We start from the raw sequence: 12,376 nt of genomic DNA, 5'->3' as shown, positions 1-12,376 counted from the left end.
CACTCAAGCATCCCGCTCTATATTGCCTTGCTCCTGACTTCTAGGTGGCGGCGGGTTGAAGCTTGTTGTTTTTGGGTACATGATTTGGAGGTGCGGTAGTGAGCGGGTAGTTCCGTTGCTGGTTGGGTGGGCTGAGTGCAAAAGAAAATGACACGACAACAGGGGCACTGGCTGAAGTAGCTTATTATGCAGCAGAAATCAACGCCTCGGATTGAACACTTATCTTCCCAGCTATGCGTGTGAGAGCTCTTGCGCTGGACATTGAATGAATTTGGTCCTTGATCTAACCTGCGGTGATTATGGTCTGAGAATTCAAAGTAAAATGATGGTTGCAAAAAAAAAAAAGGAGGACTTGAGTGCACGTGATGATCCTCGCGCGGAATTCTGAAAGCGATGGGACGTAGAAGTGGGTTCAAGGTGGGAATGTACTTGATATACTTGATGGAAATATTGAAGCTGTTAAAAAATTCAAGAAAAGGCCATGCTATGGTCCGGTCTCATTTGATTGAACGTTTTTCACGGGTTCAGGGTCTTTGTCGGCTGCATCACAAGCCAGTTTTGACCCACCATCTACTTTGGCATCTTGAAGTTCACCGGTCGAATCGCACTTTTGTCTCTCCCATTTGGAAATGTCGCTGTTTTGTCCTGTGCTGTCCTGTGCTGTCCACTATGTATTTGGAATCGACCCCACGTTGTCTCTTGATGACTGGTTGAGGGCTCACATCTGCGCCGCCTCAATTGCAAAAACATTCAAATCAATTTCACGCGAATTTCGAAAAAAATCCAAAATGGAGCCTTTAATAAATGTGATGAAAAACTTGTTCACCTTGTAAATACTAGATTGAATTGAAGCTGGTATGAGATCTGTATGATATACCAGGAGCAGTCTGAAAGTTTGCCATGGAGCGTACTGTTCAAGGGCAAATTTTGCAACCATGCGAATCAATAGAGAAAAAAAAAAAAGCAAAAAAATTAAACCTGCCCTACAGGACTCGAACCTGCAGTCTTCTGATCCGTAGTCAGACGCGTTACCATTACGCCAAGAGCAGCTGTTGTGATGAAAGTATGAAAATAGAATTAGTATGTTTTGGAGGAAACATGCAAAGGCTTTCCCTGTGGCAAATATACCTCCGATTTCCGATGTTCAAGCATGAGCCCCAAAGGTATTTCTTGCTTTTGCTTCCCGATTCAAGTAATGCTTTTCTTTAAATCCAAAACTTTGCAAAGTAGAGAGATCAAACTCTATATTCAAGAGAAACACCGCCAGTTTCTCCCACCAAATTCCCAAAAACCATCGAATTAAATTTTTTTTTTTTCTATTTCCTCTATGTGATCCCATCCAGAATTTAAAATCGTAACAGCCATACATCATTCATAATCAAAAAAAAAGGAAACACCTTAAGCCTCGTCAAGCCTCAACTAGTCTTCTGCTATCGTCAGCAACGCTCCGACTCTTGGCGTCTGCATCTTGCCTAGACCCACTAGAGAGCCTAACCATCTGGTTTCTGTAGAAATTGCCATTTTGCCACAAGTGGAACTGGACCAAGCTCTCAAACGCCGTCAAGTCAGCTCTAAACAAGTTGGCAGCATCAATGTTCAAAGGCGAGTCAGGCTCGGGGTGGTCCAACAACTGCAAGATTGCCACAAGGACGCCTTCCAAGTTCCAAGCGGGGCTCCAGTCGCTCTTGAGGATATCAAGACAGATTTCGCCCAGATGGACATCGATGTTGGGGTGGATTATCGGCGTGGTGAACTTGACCGTGGGTGGTTGCTGCGGATACGTCTGCGGCACCAAAATGTCGAGCACCCATTCTCCGTTGTAGTACCACGGAGAGTCCAACGTGGTTGGCTTGGCTATCTTGGCCGTCCAGTGGTACAAATCGTCCTCCTTCACGCACGCTAGAGACACAATCTGGCTGTTGGATGCGGACGGCGGGGTTTTCTGGTACTTGAGGCACTCTTTTGCTAATCTTTTCTGAGACATTGTTACGCGATCTTGATATCTGTTGCTATGACTATCGAATATGCTTCTGCCGAAACTAGAAATCGCAACTCAAGACGGGATTTTCCAAAGGACAGAGGGAGTGGGGGATGTCTCGTGGCTTATATACTTGTCCTGAAACTTCCCCAGGTTTTCCACCAACGTAGCGAAATCCAGCCAGTGTCTGGTGATGCAAAAAAAAAAAAAAAAAAAAAACTGCGGAGGTCACCCGCTGAAAAGGAGGGAAAATTACATAAGCTATTACCAATCGTGTCCTGTGAAAAATTCCCTCCCCCCCTCTTCTGCAACAACCACCACCATCATCGCCATCTCCAACATAACCACCACCATCATCATGATCTCCAACATAACCACCACCAGGATTTCCGCCAGCAGCAAGATCACTGCAGCAGATCCACTTATTGTCTAGGACGACGAGAGGAAGGAGGATGCTTCCAGGTCGTTATCGCCGGTTTCTTTCTTGCCTTTTCTTATTCTCCTCAACAGAAATACCCAGGGAGCCTCTTTGCAAGTTCTCTTACATACATTGTGTTTTTTAACATCTCGTGCTTTGAAACCTGCGTTTCTCTTTTTGATGAAAGCTGTGATGGAACTGATTGTTGCTCGGCTTTAGTTCTCTTGCAAAGGAAAGCCTACTCTCCATCCTTCTTTTTCCTCGCCCCCGGTTCCTTCCCACCGCCGCGCCTTGGCGAGGGAAAAGAAATCAGTAGCGTGGATGAGCCAACATCATGGATACTAGTTGATACCCAACGCATAGAGCAGCCAAAGATGCGCCTCGGTGATTGTGCCTGATCTCTCCACGGTGATAAGAAAATTGGTGCCGTTGACTTATTGACTTTCTTGTTGTCTACTTAAGCCCCCTCTTGTGCCTCCCTTCCCTCCTCCTTTAATTACAAGCTTACTTTCCAACGGGTCTTTGTTTGGGAGAGAGACAATGGAGGAGCTTGCCAACAAACCCAGTGCCAGAGTTTGTGCCGCGGTATAGGTGCAACTCAAAAACAAAATACCCGCCGATTGTTGGTGAACAAGTCTAAATATCAACTGTTGAGTGTTTGCTCAAAGGATCTACAATTTTAGCACTGTAAAATTAGTCGTGATAGGTTCTAGATGGGAGCTGTGAATGTTTGCAGAGTATTTCTAGTTGGCCAATTGCTGCGAAAAAGAAAAGCGAGTGAGTGAGTTTGAACCTCGGAATAATTTTTTTCCTGCGACCCCCCCCTCCCTCCGCTTTTCTCCCCCGCTACTCCTGACGCGCCACACCGCAGCTGGCCGCCTACCCCCCCCCTCTGCAAAGGAAGGGGTAGGCGTCACCTGCGAATATGGTGGAAATATCGGTGCTCTTATTGATGATTTTCAGCCGCTTATCAAAATTGATAAACCTCTAGATCCTGGCAAGTTGCAAAAATCACCATCCTCTTGAAACGAGCCATCTTTTCGAGCGCTTTCTCCCCTCCCCCACCTTTCGCTTGAAGCTGAAACAAGTGGGTACGTTGAGGTTCGAAAAAGTCACGAGAAGACGGCAACGGCCGGTGTGTTGAAGTCGCCACTAGCTAGTTGCCACTCGTTGCAATAGAAACCGTTCACGCTCCGTGTCCTGGGCCATTTTTTCAAACAAGAGACTCCACCCATGTAAAGTACATGAAAATCAGGCCTACTCACTCACGAACCTCTCGTCATCGCAACAATCTAATCGCTAACTTTTTTTTTTTATTTGTTTCACTGACTGCTAGGATTGACTTTATATCAGTGTAAGAAGAGTCTTGGAGAAAAGGGGTTCATTTCTCAGAATAGAAAAATAGTTATGGTCAAGATGGTACGCAAGTTGGTGAAAGTACAGCTTTTTACAAAGTAATCTCTCTTCCGTTCCCCCCTTGCGATTCCCCTCAGCGACGATGACTGACTTTTTATCACCAGATGAAACAGGACCCTGGAAGACGAGCAGGCACGAGTGGTTGGAAAAATCTCAGCCAATTGACAACTCCAATATAAAGGTCCTCATCAGGCACAAATATGCTGACCGACCACTACACTATTCTAGCCTTGGACCGCATTTGACACTCTTGCACCTAGCGGGCTAACCGTACTATTCTTCGTCATCCGCACTGACAAATTTGTCAATTCCTATTGGTGCGCTCCTCCGACCCCCACGCCGCTGCGCCTGAACCGGTCCGATGAGGCCAGAACCAAACCATCTTTGGTGAGTCAATCGGACCAACTCACACGACCTTTTTGCATCACCACCATCAAAATAATGTGGAATTTTTCAAACCTCTCCTGGTGAGATCAACTGATACATAGATAGGTAGGTCCTTCTAGTTCAAGCAAGGATGAGTTTTGCAAACACGACAAGGAGGTGCATACGTGGCTTTACGTCAACGGCATCCCGATATGACAAGAAGATCAAACTAAACAAACATTCAGCTATCGTCACCGAAGATCCATCGCAAGGTGCGTCGCAAGCGATGCTTTACGCCACGGGTTTCTCTGACGAGGACTTTAACAGGGCGCAAGTTGGCGTTGGCTCCGTTTGGTGGACGGGTAACCCCTGCAACATGCATTTGATGGAATTGAACGACATGTGCACTGCCTCCGTCAACAAGGCCGGATTGAAAGCGATGCAGTTCAACTCCATTGGTGTCTCCGATGGTATCACTAATGGTACCGAGGGGATGAAGTACTCGTTGCAGTCGAGAGAAATCATTGCTGACTCGTTCGAGACCATGACCATGGCCCAGTTGTACGATGCCAACGTGGCTATTCCTAGTTGCGACAAAAACATGCCCGGGGTCTTGATGGCCATGGGTAGACACAATCGACCTGCAATCATGGTTTACGGAGGCACAATCTTGCCCGGCTCGCCCACGTGCGGCGGATCGAAGCTGAACCCCGCCATTGCCGACAAGATTGACATCATTAGCGCGTTCCAATCTTATGGCCAATATTTGTCGAAGCAGATCAACGAGGAAGAACGTGTCGATATCGTGAAGCATGCGTGTCCGGGACCTGGTGCCTGTGGTGGTATGTACACCGCCAACACCATGGCCTCGGCCGCTGAAGTGTTGGGGTTGACTTTGCCCTACTCCTCGTCGGCACCCGCGGTGTCAAAGGAAAAAGCCGATGAGTGCGCCGCCGTGGGTGACGCCATCAAGAACCTCTTGGAGTTGGACTTGAAACCAAGGGATATCTTGACCAAGAAGTCGTTTGAAAATGCAATTGTTTACATTATCGCTACTGGTGGCTCGACTAACGCGGTGTTGCACTTGATTGCCATTGCCTCGTCGTTTGATATCGAGTTGACGGTTGACGATTTCCAAAGAATCAGCGACGCGACTCCCCTCTTGGCCGATTTCAAGCCTTCTGGCAAATACGTGATGGCAGACTTGCAAACTGTAGGAGGCACTCCCGCAGTGATGAAATTTTTGATGCAAAATGGCATGATTGACGGTTCGCAATTGACAGTAACGGGCAAGACCATTGCTGAAAACTTGGCCTCGGTGCCCGGTCTACCCGAGGGGCAAGATATCGTGCACAGTTTGGAGAACCCTTTGAAACCCAATGGCCATTTGCAAATCTTGAAAGGCAGTTTAGCTCCCGGATCGGCGGTGGCGAAAATCACCGGTAAGGAAGGCACTTATTTCAAAGGTAAAGCTAGAGTATTTGACGAAGAGTACGCCTTCATCACCGCGTTGGAAAATGGCGAGATCAAAAAGGGCGAAAAGACCGTTTGCGTCATTAGATACGAAGGTCCTAAAGGTGGGCCCGGTATGCCTGAGATGTTGAAACCTTCGAGTGCGTTGATGGGGTACGGGTTAGGCAAAGACGTGGCATTGTTGACCGATGGGAGATTCTCCGGTGGATCTCATGGGTTCTTGATTGGCCATATTGTCCCTGAAGCCGCTGAGGGTGGGCCTATTGCCCTCGTTGAAGACGGCGACGAGATTGTTATCGATGCCGATAAGAACATTATTGATTTGTTGGTTGGCGAGGATGAGTTGGCTAGGAGAAGAGAGAAGTGGTCTCCTCCTGAACCAGTATACAAGAGAGGCACCTTGTATAAATACGCCAAGTTGGTCAGCGATGCTTCCAAGGGATGTGTCACTGATTTGTAAAACAAAAAAAAAAAAACAAAATCAAGGTGGTGGTTGGTGGTTTCCCTTACGCACAATTCATTTCATGAATGAAAGAATCGAAAGTAAAAGAAAGTGAAGATATGCTAGATTGAACAGTTCCTTTTTTTTTTTTTGCTTTTTTTTTTTTTTCGTATATATATATATATTTTGCATCTAAATGTCCAGGAAAGGATCCATTTCTAGAAACGAAAACGATTGTCAATGTAGTAGAGAAGTTGTCTTGTATTTCTGTATTTCCGTATATCCTTTTTTTTTTTGTTTTTGGTTTTACCTTGTACGAACTATATAATCTTCACCCGATTTTGTAATGTACCGAACCCAGGGATACGACTGGTATTGCAATTTAGGCTCGTTGATTCTGAGGTAGCGGACTTGGATACCGCTAGTGGTGAAGTAAGGGATGGAAAAGTTCACCTTGATTGGCTTCTTGCTGAGAATGTTTTCCGTGTCATCCATCACGGCAGGGAGCCCCAATTCAGCACTCATTGAGAACTGTTTGCCTCCCGGGAACGTCTTTAATTTCCACACGAGACTGGATTTTTCCGGGATCCACTTGACGGAACCGTACTCGGCGCTGGTCTTTGGTGTGTCTGCGTCTTCAGGTATAGGTATCACAACTTCGACATTGTTTGCCGTCGATTTCTTTTTAATTTGAGCTCGAACAGTACACGCGATTTCGAGTCTCGAGTGTTTATGTACTTTGGTCTTGCATTGCACGAGAATCAAGGGCTTTTGCAAAAACTGCGCCAGCGACAAACGATACGACATTAATGTGAACTCGCCATCTGGGGGTATAAAAGTTATGATTTTCTCATTTTCAAACTTGGATAATCGGACACATTGGTGGAACTTGATATCTTCCATCTCGATATTCTTGTTGCTCTCGGTGCTATCTCCTTCACCACCGTTGCTATTATTGTTATTGTTGTTGTTGTTTCCTGTAAATATACCTTTATCGTTCAACCCCAACCTCAAATCGGGCATGCCGCTCAAATGACTCTTGATTTTAATCTCGCCGAGAATTTCACTGTTCAACACTTGTCCATTGGCGGTGATCAACATGTTGATACTTTCAACCACATCCAAAAACGCCTCGTTTTTCTTGTACGAGATGCCATCTTTCCTCCAGCTCACGGCGTTGGTGAGAGCATTAGGCGGAGCAACGAGGTGACTTTGGGTAGTCTTGAGTAATGCATAATAGTCCTGAGTGATGTACTCCTTGAGGATCTTGAAGTCGGTGGTCTGCACCACCCCAAAGTCCATCATTTCGTCTAACAACTCGTAAATGATGACAAAATTGTCCCTTATACTTTCTTCTTCTAGCGACTTGAAATACTGGGTCATCACCTCGATCAATTTCGAAAGAAAGATGATGATGGTCATGATGTTTTCATTCTTTCTCGTTAATGCGCAAATGTACAAGTTGTTGTGGTGGATAAAGATATAGTTGACCCCTTGGTCGTTGATGAACGGCTTGTACTCTCCCTCATCGATGGTGTTTTCCAATTCTAACAACAACATGGGAAATTTTTCAATGGTATTGGCCGGGATGTCTCCTTTGTAATCTCGTGATAGCAAGGCTTTTCCCTTGATGTCCAAAAAATGAATCTGCGAAGCCATAATACCAAATTACCTTGATTTCTCTGAAAAGTGCCCGCCGCTAGTGAGAATCTAGACTTAGAAACGGCGTTGGATCAAGTGGGTGCAGTTGGTAAGTTGTAGTTGGCACTCAAACGTTGGTCACCAGTGTGTGTGTGAGCGTGTCGTGTTTGATATCGAAGCTTTGATTTCACGAAAAAAAAAAAAAAAAAAAAAATCAAAAATCAAAAATTGAAAAATTGAAATCCAACGACAACTGGCGGATTTATCTTCACGACACTCTGGAGACGTTGTAGCTCTGTTGGTTTTGCCGTGACGAGATTGAGGCGATAAAGAGGAGCTTTTTTGGGGCCTAAGTTTTGACACCCCTTCAGAGAAAGCAAAGAGCATGAATGAAAGAAATTAGCATCATCCTAGAGTTTGCAACCCTCTTTACGCCAGTGGCTGAACCATTTCGGATAAGAAGTACTTTGGCTCAGGCAATGTCTGTGGTAGTGATAGTTGGCGCAGCATTTGAAAATGCTGGACAGAGTTGACCAACACTAGACCCATTGTCGTTGCGCATTCCTCGATAGCTATCCTTGTGCTACACAGATGTACTTTGGCAATAGTATCGCAAATCTGTTAATAGAAGGGGCGGCGGAGGGAAAGGAAAGGTTTGTAGTTTGTTTTGCAGGACTGAGCCGGGAGATATAAAGGTTCAGAACTGGACGTTATACGTGATGATAGAGGCAAAAAAATGGACAGAGTTACCAAGCAACAACGTCACCACCCACGTCTGTTTGGCAAGTATTCGCCACACTGATGTCACCAGCACATTATCTTGCTTCATTAACACGAGTTTCATCGTGTTTCTAGCGCTTACCGACTCCATGACTACTTTGCAAGGCCCTTTGACACAAGCAATCAAAAAAATTAACGTGTCGTGTTTTGGAATGGAGGTGAAAGGGCATAGTGAAATGCATTCAATCACTGTATATACTATGCATCGGGCATATGACATAGAGCTTATGTTGGTGTTGAATTTACGACTCGATTCATGAACTTTTCAAGTAAATACGTGGATGCAGAGTTATCGCAAAAAGTAAATCTGCCCTGTACATACCCTATTGCTTAGCTTTCTAATTTATGTGTGTTGTTCAGCTCAAATCCCGAGATGTGGGTACGCAACCTATTGAGCATCTGAGATGGATGAAGCTGCTAGGTTTGTCATTTTTGGGAAAAATATGCCTCAAGTGGGAATCTAAGATGGTTCCTGTAATATGATTACTTAATACGGAAAGCAATCGTCAAAAGCGACGTGTCTCTAAACTTCAAACGAATCCAGGCTATTCATCAAGAGAAGTAGCAGAGGACAGGTACTCTCGTAGAGGAATCTTCAAGTTGTAGCTATGTTGTCCCCTTTTTTTTTTCAAAAATCGTGCTAGCGTCAGCATACTTTGAAAACTTCACGCCTTCTAGTAATGGGATAAATTTCATCATAATCATCACCACTATCAAGTCTATCCTCTTTGTAGTTGGAAGGGAAGGGGAGGAATGTTTTGTTCATCGAGGTAATCGACGAGTTCCATGACACAAAATTAGTTTCAATTCACCTCGAGTCGAGTTTTGCAAATATGCTTCGATATTCGCCGTTCTGAAACTCCTTCAAATTGAAACTTCACGTAGGCTAAATAGTAGAAAAAAAATACTTGCCGTTAAGGTGTTTGCTACAATTTTGTTGTTGTCAGAGCGTTTGCTAACAAATTTGTTGCCGCGCCCTGCTTAATGATTGTGAGTAGCAATTGAGGAAGGTCCAAACTAATGTCAAGAGCGACTATAGCGAAAGCAGGAGAGCAAGGAAAACAACATTCAAGTTTGGAGGAAAGCAGATCAAGAAGCTTCAATATTTTGGGGCTTAAGGTCGTTCTACTTTCGCCTCCCGCCTCTCACCTACACCTATATAGGACGATCATTTTTTCCCATTCGTTACTTAGATCTACACCGCAGACTGCTATACTTGTTGAATTCATAGTGGAAGCTAGACGCCGTTGATGCTCACAACGACTTGCCACCACCCATACTTGAGAACGTTAGCTCTGCACTAGAAACAACTAGCGTTCCCACCATCAAAAGTCCTTTGTAGTGTAACGGCTATCACGGTTCGCTTTCATCCACAAGAGAAAGTTCCGAGCAGACCGGGGTTCGACTCCCCGCAAGGGAGCTATATTTTCTTTTTTTCCATTTTTTTTTGACAGCGTTGGCTAAGAAAGGAACCAATGGGGACGTGTTTCGAGAAAAGAAGCGCAGGTGCCGGACTTTGCCTTGGCTAGCTCGATTGCAAAGTCCGTTGAGCGCTCATGTGGAGCTCTCGTGTGAAGCTCTCGTGTGAAGAAGAGATAAAGAAAAGAGGATGCTGAAGTATATTATCTTTTTCCTCAAGACATATATCGTCTCCAATGAATAATTTCAGGGGCACCTGGCACCATGCACCTGGCACCTGACAGGAAATGGGGTGAATAAAGAAAGAGTAATAATAAAACGATTATTATACTCCTCCTCCGCATGAGTTGGTGCTATTTTTCGTTTTTCTTTTCAAGATGCGTTGATCAAAAGATCCACACTTCTTCTGTTACTAGCGAGACCAACTCTACAGATTTTAGTCCCGATGCAACGTGGTTTTCCCTTTGGTGTTTTGTTTCTGCTCTAATTTCCCCAATTTCCCACATGAAAGATGCCACGGCTGAACATTCCCAGCTGTTGATTGGAGTATCTGAAAAAAAAGAAAAAATTTCGCGTTTCTTCAAATTCGAGAAGGAATTGCGAGATTGTTTCAATTTTAAACAACAACAATAGTCTCCATAACCATATCCTTAACAACAGTAGCCCTGGCGATGGTAGTAGCAGTGGTATATATTAGACTATCACATCCTTTTCCAAATTCTCTGGCTTTTTTTTTATTTTTTCAGTTCCATATTTTCCTTGAACCTTCTCTCTTCCTACACCCAGGCTATTCACTCCTTCAAACTTATACTTTCCATCCTGCCCCCCCTTCCCTGTTCCAGTTTTGCCATTCGTTACTACCACTCCCACTGCCAACTTAAACTTTCAATTCGTATAATTTCGTCCCGTATCTAGAGTCTGGTTTTTTTTTTTTTTTTTTTTTTTTACCCACTTTAGTCAAGACTCACCGACTATTCTTTCCATAATCTTTTTATCACAATGAAATCACTTCAGTTTTTGGTGATTTTGGCCTTGGCTCACTTGGTGAGATCGATCAACCCCATTGAGGTCAAAGGCAATGCATTTTGGGATTCGCAAACGGGTTCCAGGTTCTATATCAGAGGAGTCGATTATCAGCCCGGTGGCTCGTCGGAATTGGAAGACCCCTTAGCCGACACTAGTGTTTGCGAGCGAGACATTCCCTATTTCCAAGAATTGGGCATCAATACCGTCAGGGTTTATTCGATTGATAATACCCGGGATCACGATGAGTGTATGGATAAGTTGGCGCAAGCTGGCATCTATGTCATTTTGGACGTCAATACCCCGTATTCTTCCATCACGAGATCCAACAGTAATTGCTCATATAATTCTGATTATTTAAACGAAGTCTTGGCCACGGTGCAGCAATTTGCTGTTTATGACAACACGTTGGGCTTTTTCGCTGGTAACGAAGTGATTAACGATGGTGGCTCGTTAGAGGCTGCGCCCTATGTCAAAGCTGTTGTCCGGGATATGAAGACGTTTATCAAGAATCGAGGATTGAGAACGATCCCCGTGGGCTATTCAGCTGCCAGTGTTGATGAATATAGATTGAGCACGGGATTGTATTTCAATTGCGGAGACGACGAGTTGGCTCGTATCGACATGTACGGAATCAACGATTACTCATGGTGTGGCGACGCCACGATGCAATCTTCACAGTATCCTCAGATCATGAGTGACTTTGAAAACTACACCATCCCCGTGTTTTTCAGCGAGTTTGGATGCAACGCTCACCGCCCAAGACCATTCACCGAGATTGAAGTTATCTACTCCGAAGACATGTCGCTGGTTTTCTCAGGTGGACTAGTCTATGAATATTCAGAAGAAGAATCCAATTATGGATTGGTGTCGTTATCGGGAAACACACCGCAAACAAATGACGATTTCGACAATTTGCAAAAGGAATTCAACAAGACTGCTAACCCTAGGGGCGACGGTGGTGCCAATAGCGACACCTCGAGTAGCGGCAACAATTGCCCCGTCAAGTCAAGTCTCTGGAATGTAACTGAAGATATCCCAGATACCCCCGGTGGTGCCATCAAGTACGTCAGAGGTTTGGCTGAGCCCAGTGGCCATGGATTCGACGCTCATGTTCAGCAAAATTGTGGCGGCAACAATGACGTTGATGATTCCGACGATTATTCGCATACAATTGGTGCTTCGTCTCGTGCACCTGTTGCTGTTGCTACTAGCAGTGGTAATGCAGCAGATGCTGCCGCGAGCTCATCAACAGGTGCTTCTGCCACTACTTCCAGCGGATCAAGATCAAATGAAGGCCATAAAGTCAACGCGGGAATCATGGGATTAATTGCCTTGATTGGTGGATTTGCAATGATTTGATTCTTCTTCTTTTTTTTTTTTTTGTGGGGAAAACAAAATTTTCTAGATCTAGACGTAT

General features: G+C 44.8%; 4 protein-coding genes across 4 annotated transcripts; 2 read left to right on the top strand and 2 right to left on the bottom strand. All coding sequences in view use genetic code 12, as the record gives it.

The window, feature by feature from the left end:
* Positions 1-1,408: 1,408 nt before the first annotated feature.
* LODBEIA_P53870 (uncharacterized protein) lies at positions 1,409-1,984 on the bottom strand (the record flags this gene model as incomplete). Its single annotated transcript, XM_066975713.1, has 1 exon — positions 1,409-1,984. The coding sequence occupies one exon, from the start codon at positions 1,982-1,984 to the stop codon at positions 1,409-1,411; it is 576 nt and encodes a 191-aa protein (XP_066832325.1).
* Positions 1,985-4,329: 2,345 nt separating this feature from the next.
* Positions 4,330-6,111, top strand: LODBEIA_P53860 (uncharacterized protein; the record flags this gene model as incomplete). Its single annotated transcript, XM_066975712.1, has 1 exon — positions 4,330-6,111. The coding sequence occupies one exon, from the start codon at positions 4,330-4,332 to the stop codon at positions 6,109-6,111; it is 1,782 nt and encodes a 593-aa protein (XP_066832324.1).
* Positions 6,112-6,399: 288 nt separating this feature from the next.
* Positions 6,400-7,752, bottom strand: LODBEIA_P53850 (uncharacterized protein; the record flags this gene model as incomplete). The annotated part of the gene is made up of 1 exon (XM_066975711.1): positions 6,400-7,752. One exon carries the CDS (start codon positions 7,750-7,752, stop codon positions 6,400-6,402), a length of 1,353 nt encoding a protein of 450 aa, XP_066832323.1.
* A 3,180-nt stretch (positions 7,753-10,932) lies between these two features.
* On the top strand, positions 10,933-12,318 carry LODBEIA_P53840 (uncharacterized protein; the record flags this gene model as incomplete). The annotated part of the gene is made up of 1 exon (XM_066975710.1): positions 10,933-12,318. One exon carries the CDS (start codon positions 10,933-10,935, stop codon positions 12,316-12,318), a length of 1,386 nt encoding a protein of 461 aa, XP_066832322.1.
* Between the last annotated feature and the right edge of the window lie 58 nt (positions 12,319-12,376).

The sequence above is a fragment of the Lodderomyces beijingensis genome, assembly GCF_963989305.1.
Source record: "Lodderomyces beijingensis strain CBS 14171 genome assembly, chromosome: 7".
Taxonomy (NCBI): Eukaryota; Fungi; Ascomycota; class Pichiomycetes; order Serinales; family Debaryomycetaceae; genus Lodderomyces; species Lodderomyces beijingensis.
The sequence above is the reverse complement of the archived record's forward strand: the minus strand, read 5'-3'. Positions and strand labels throughout refer to the sequence as shown.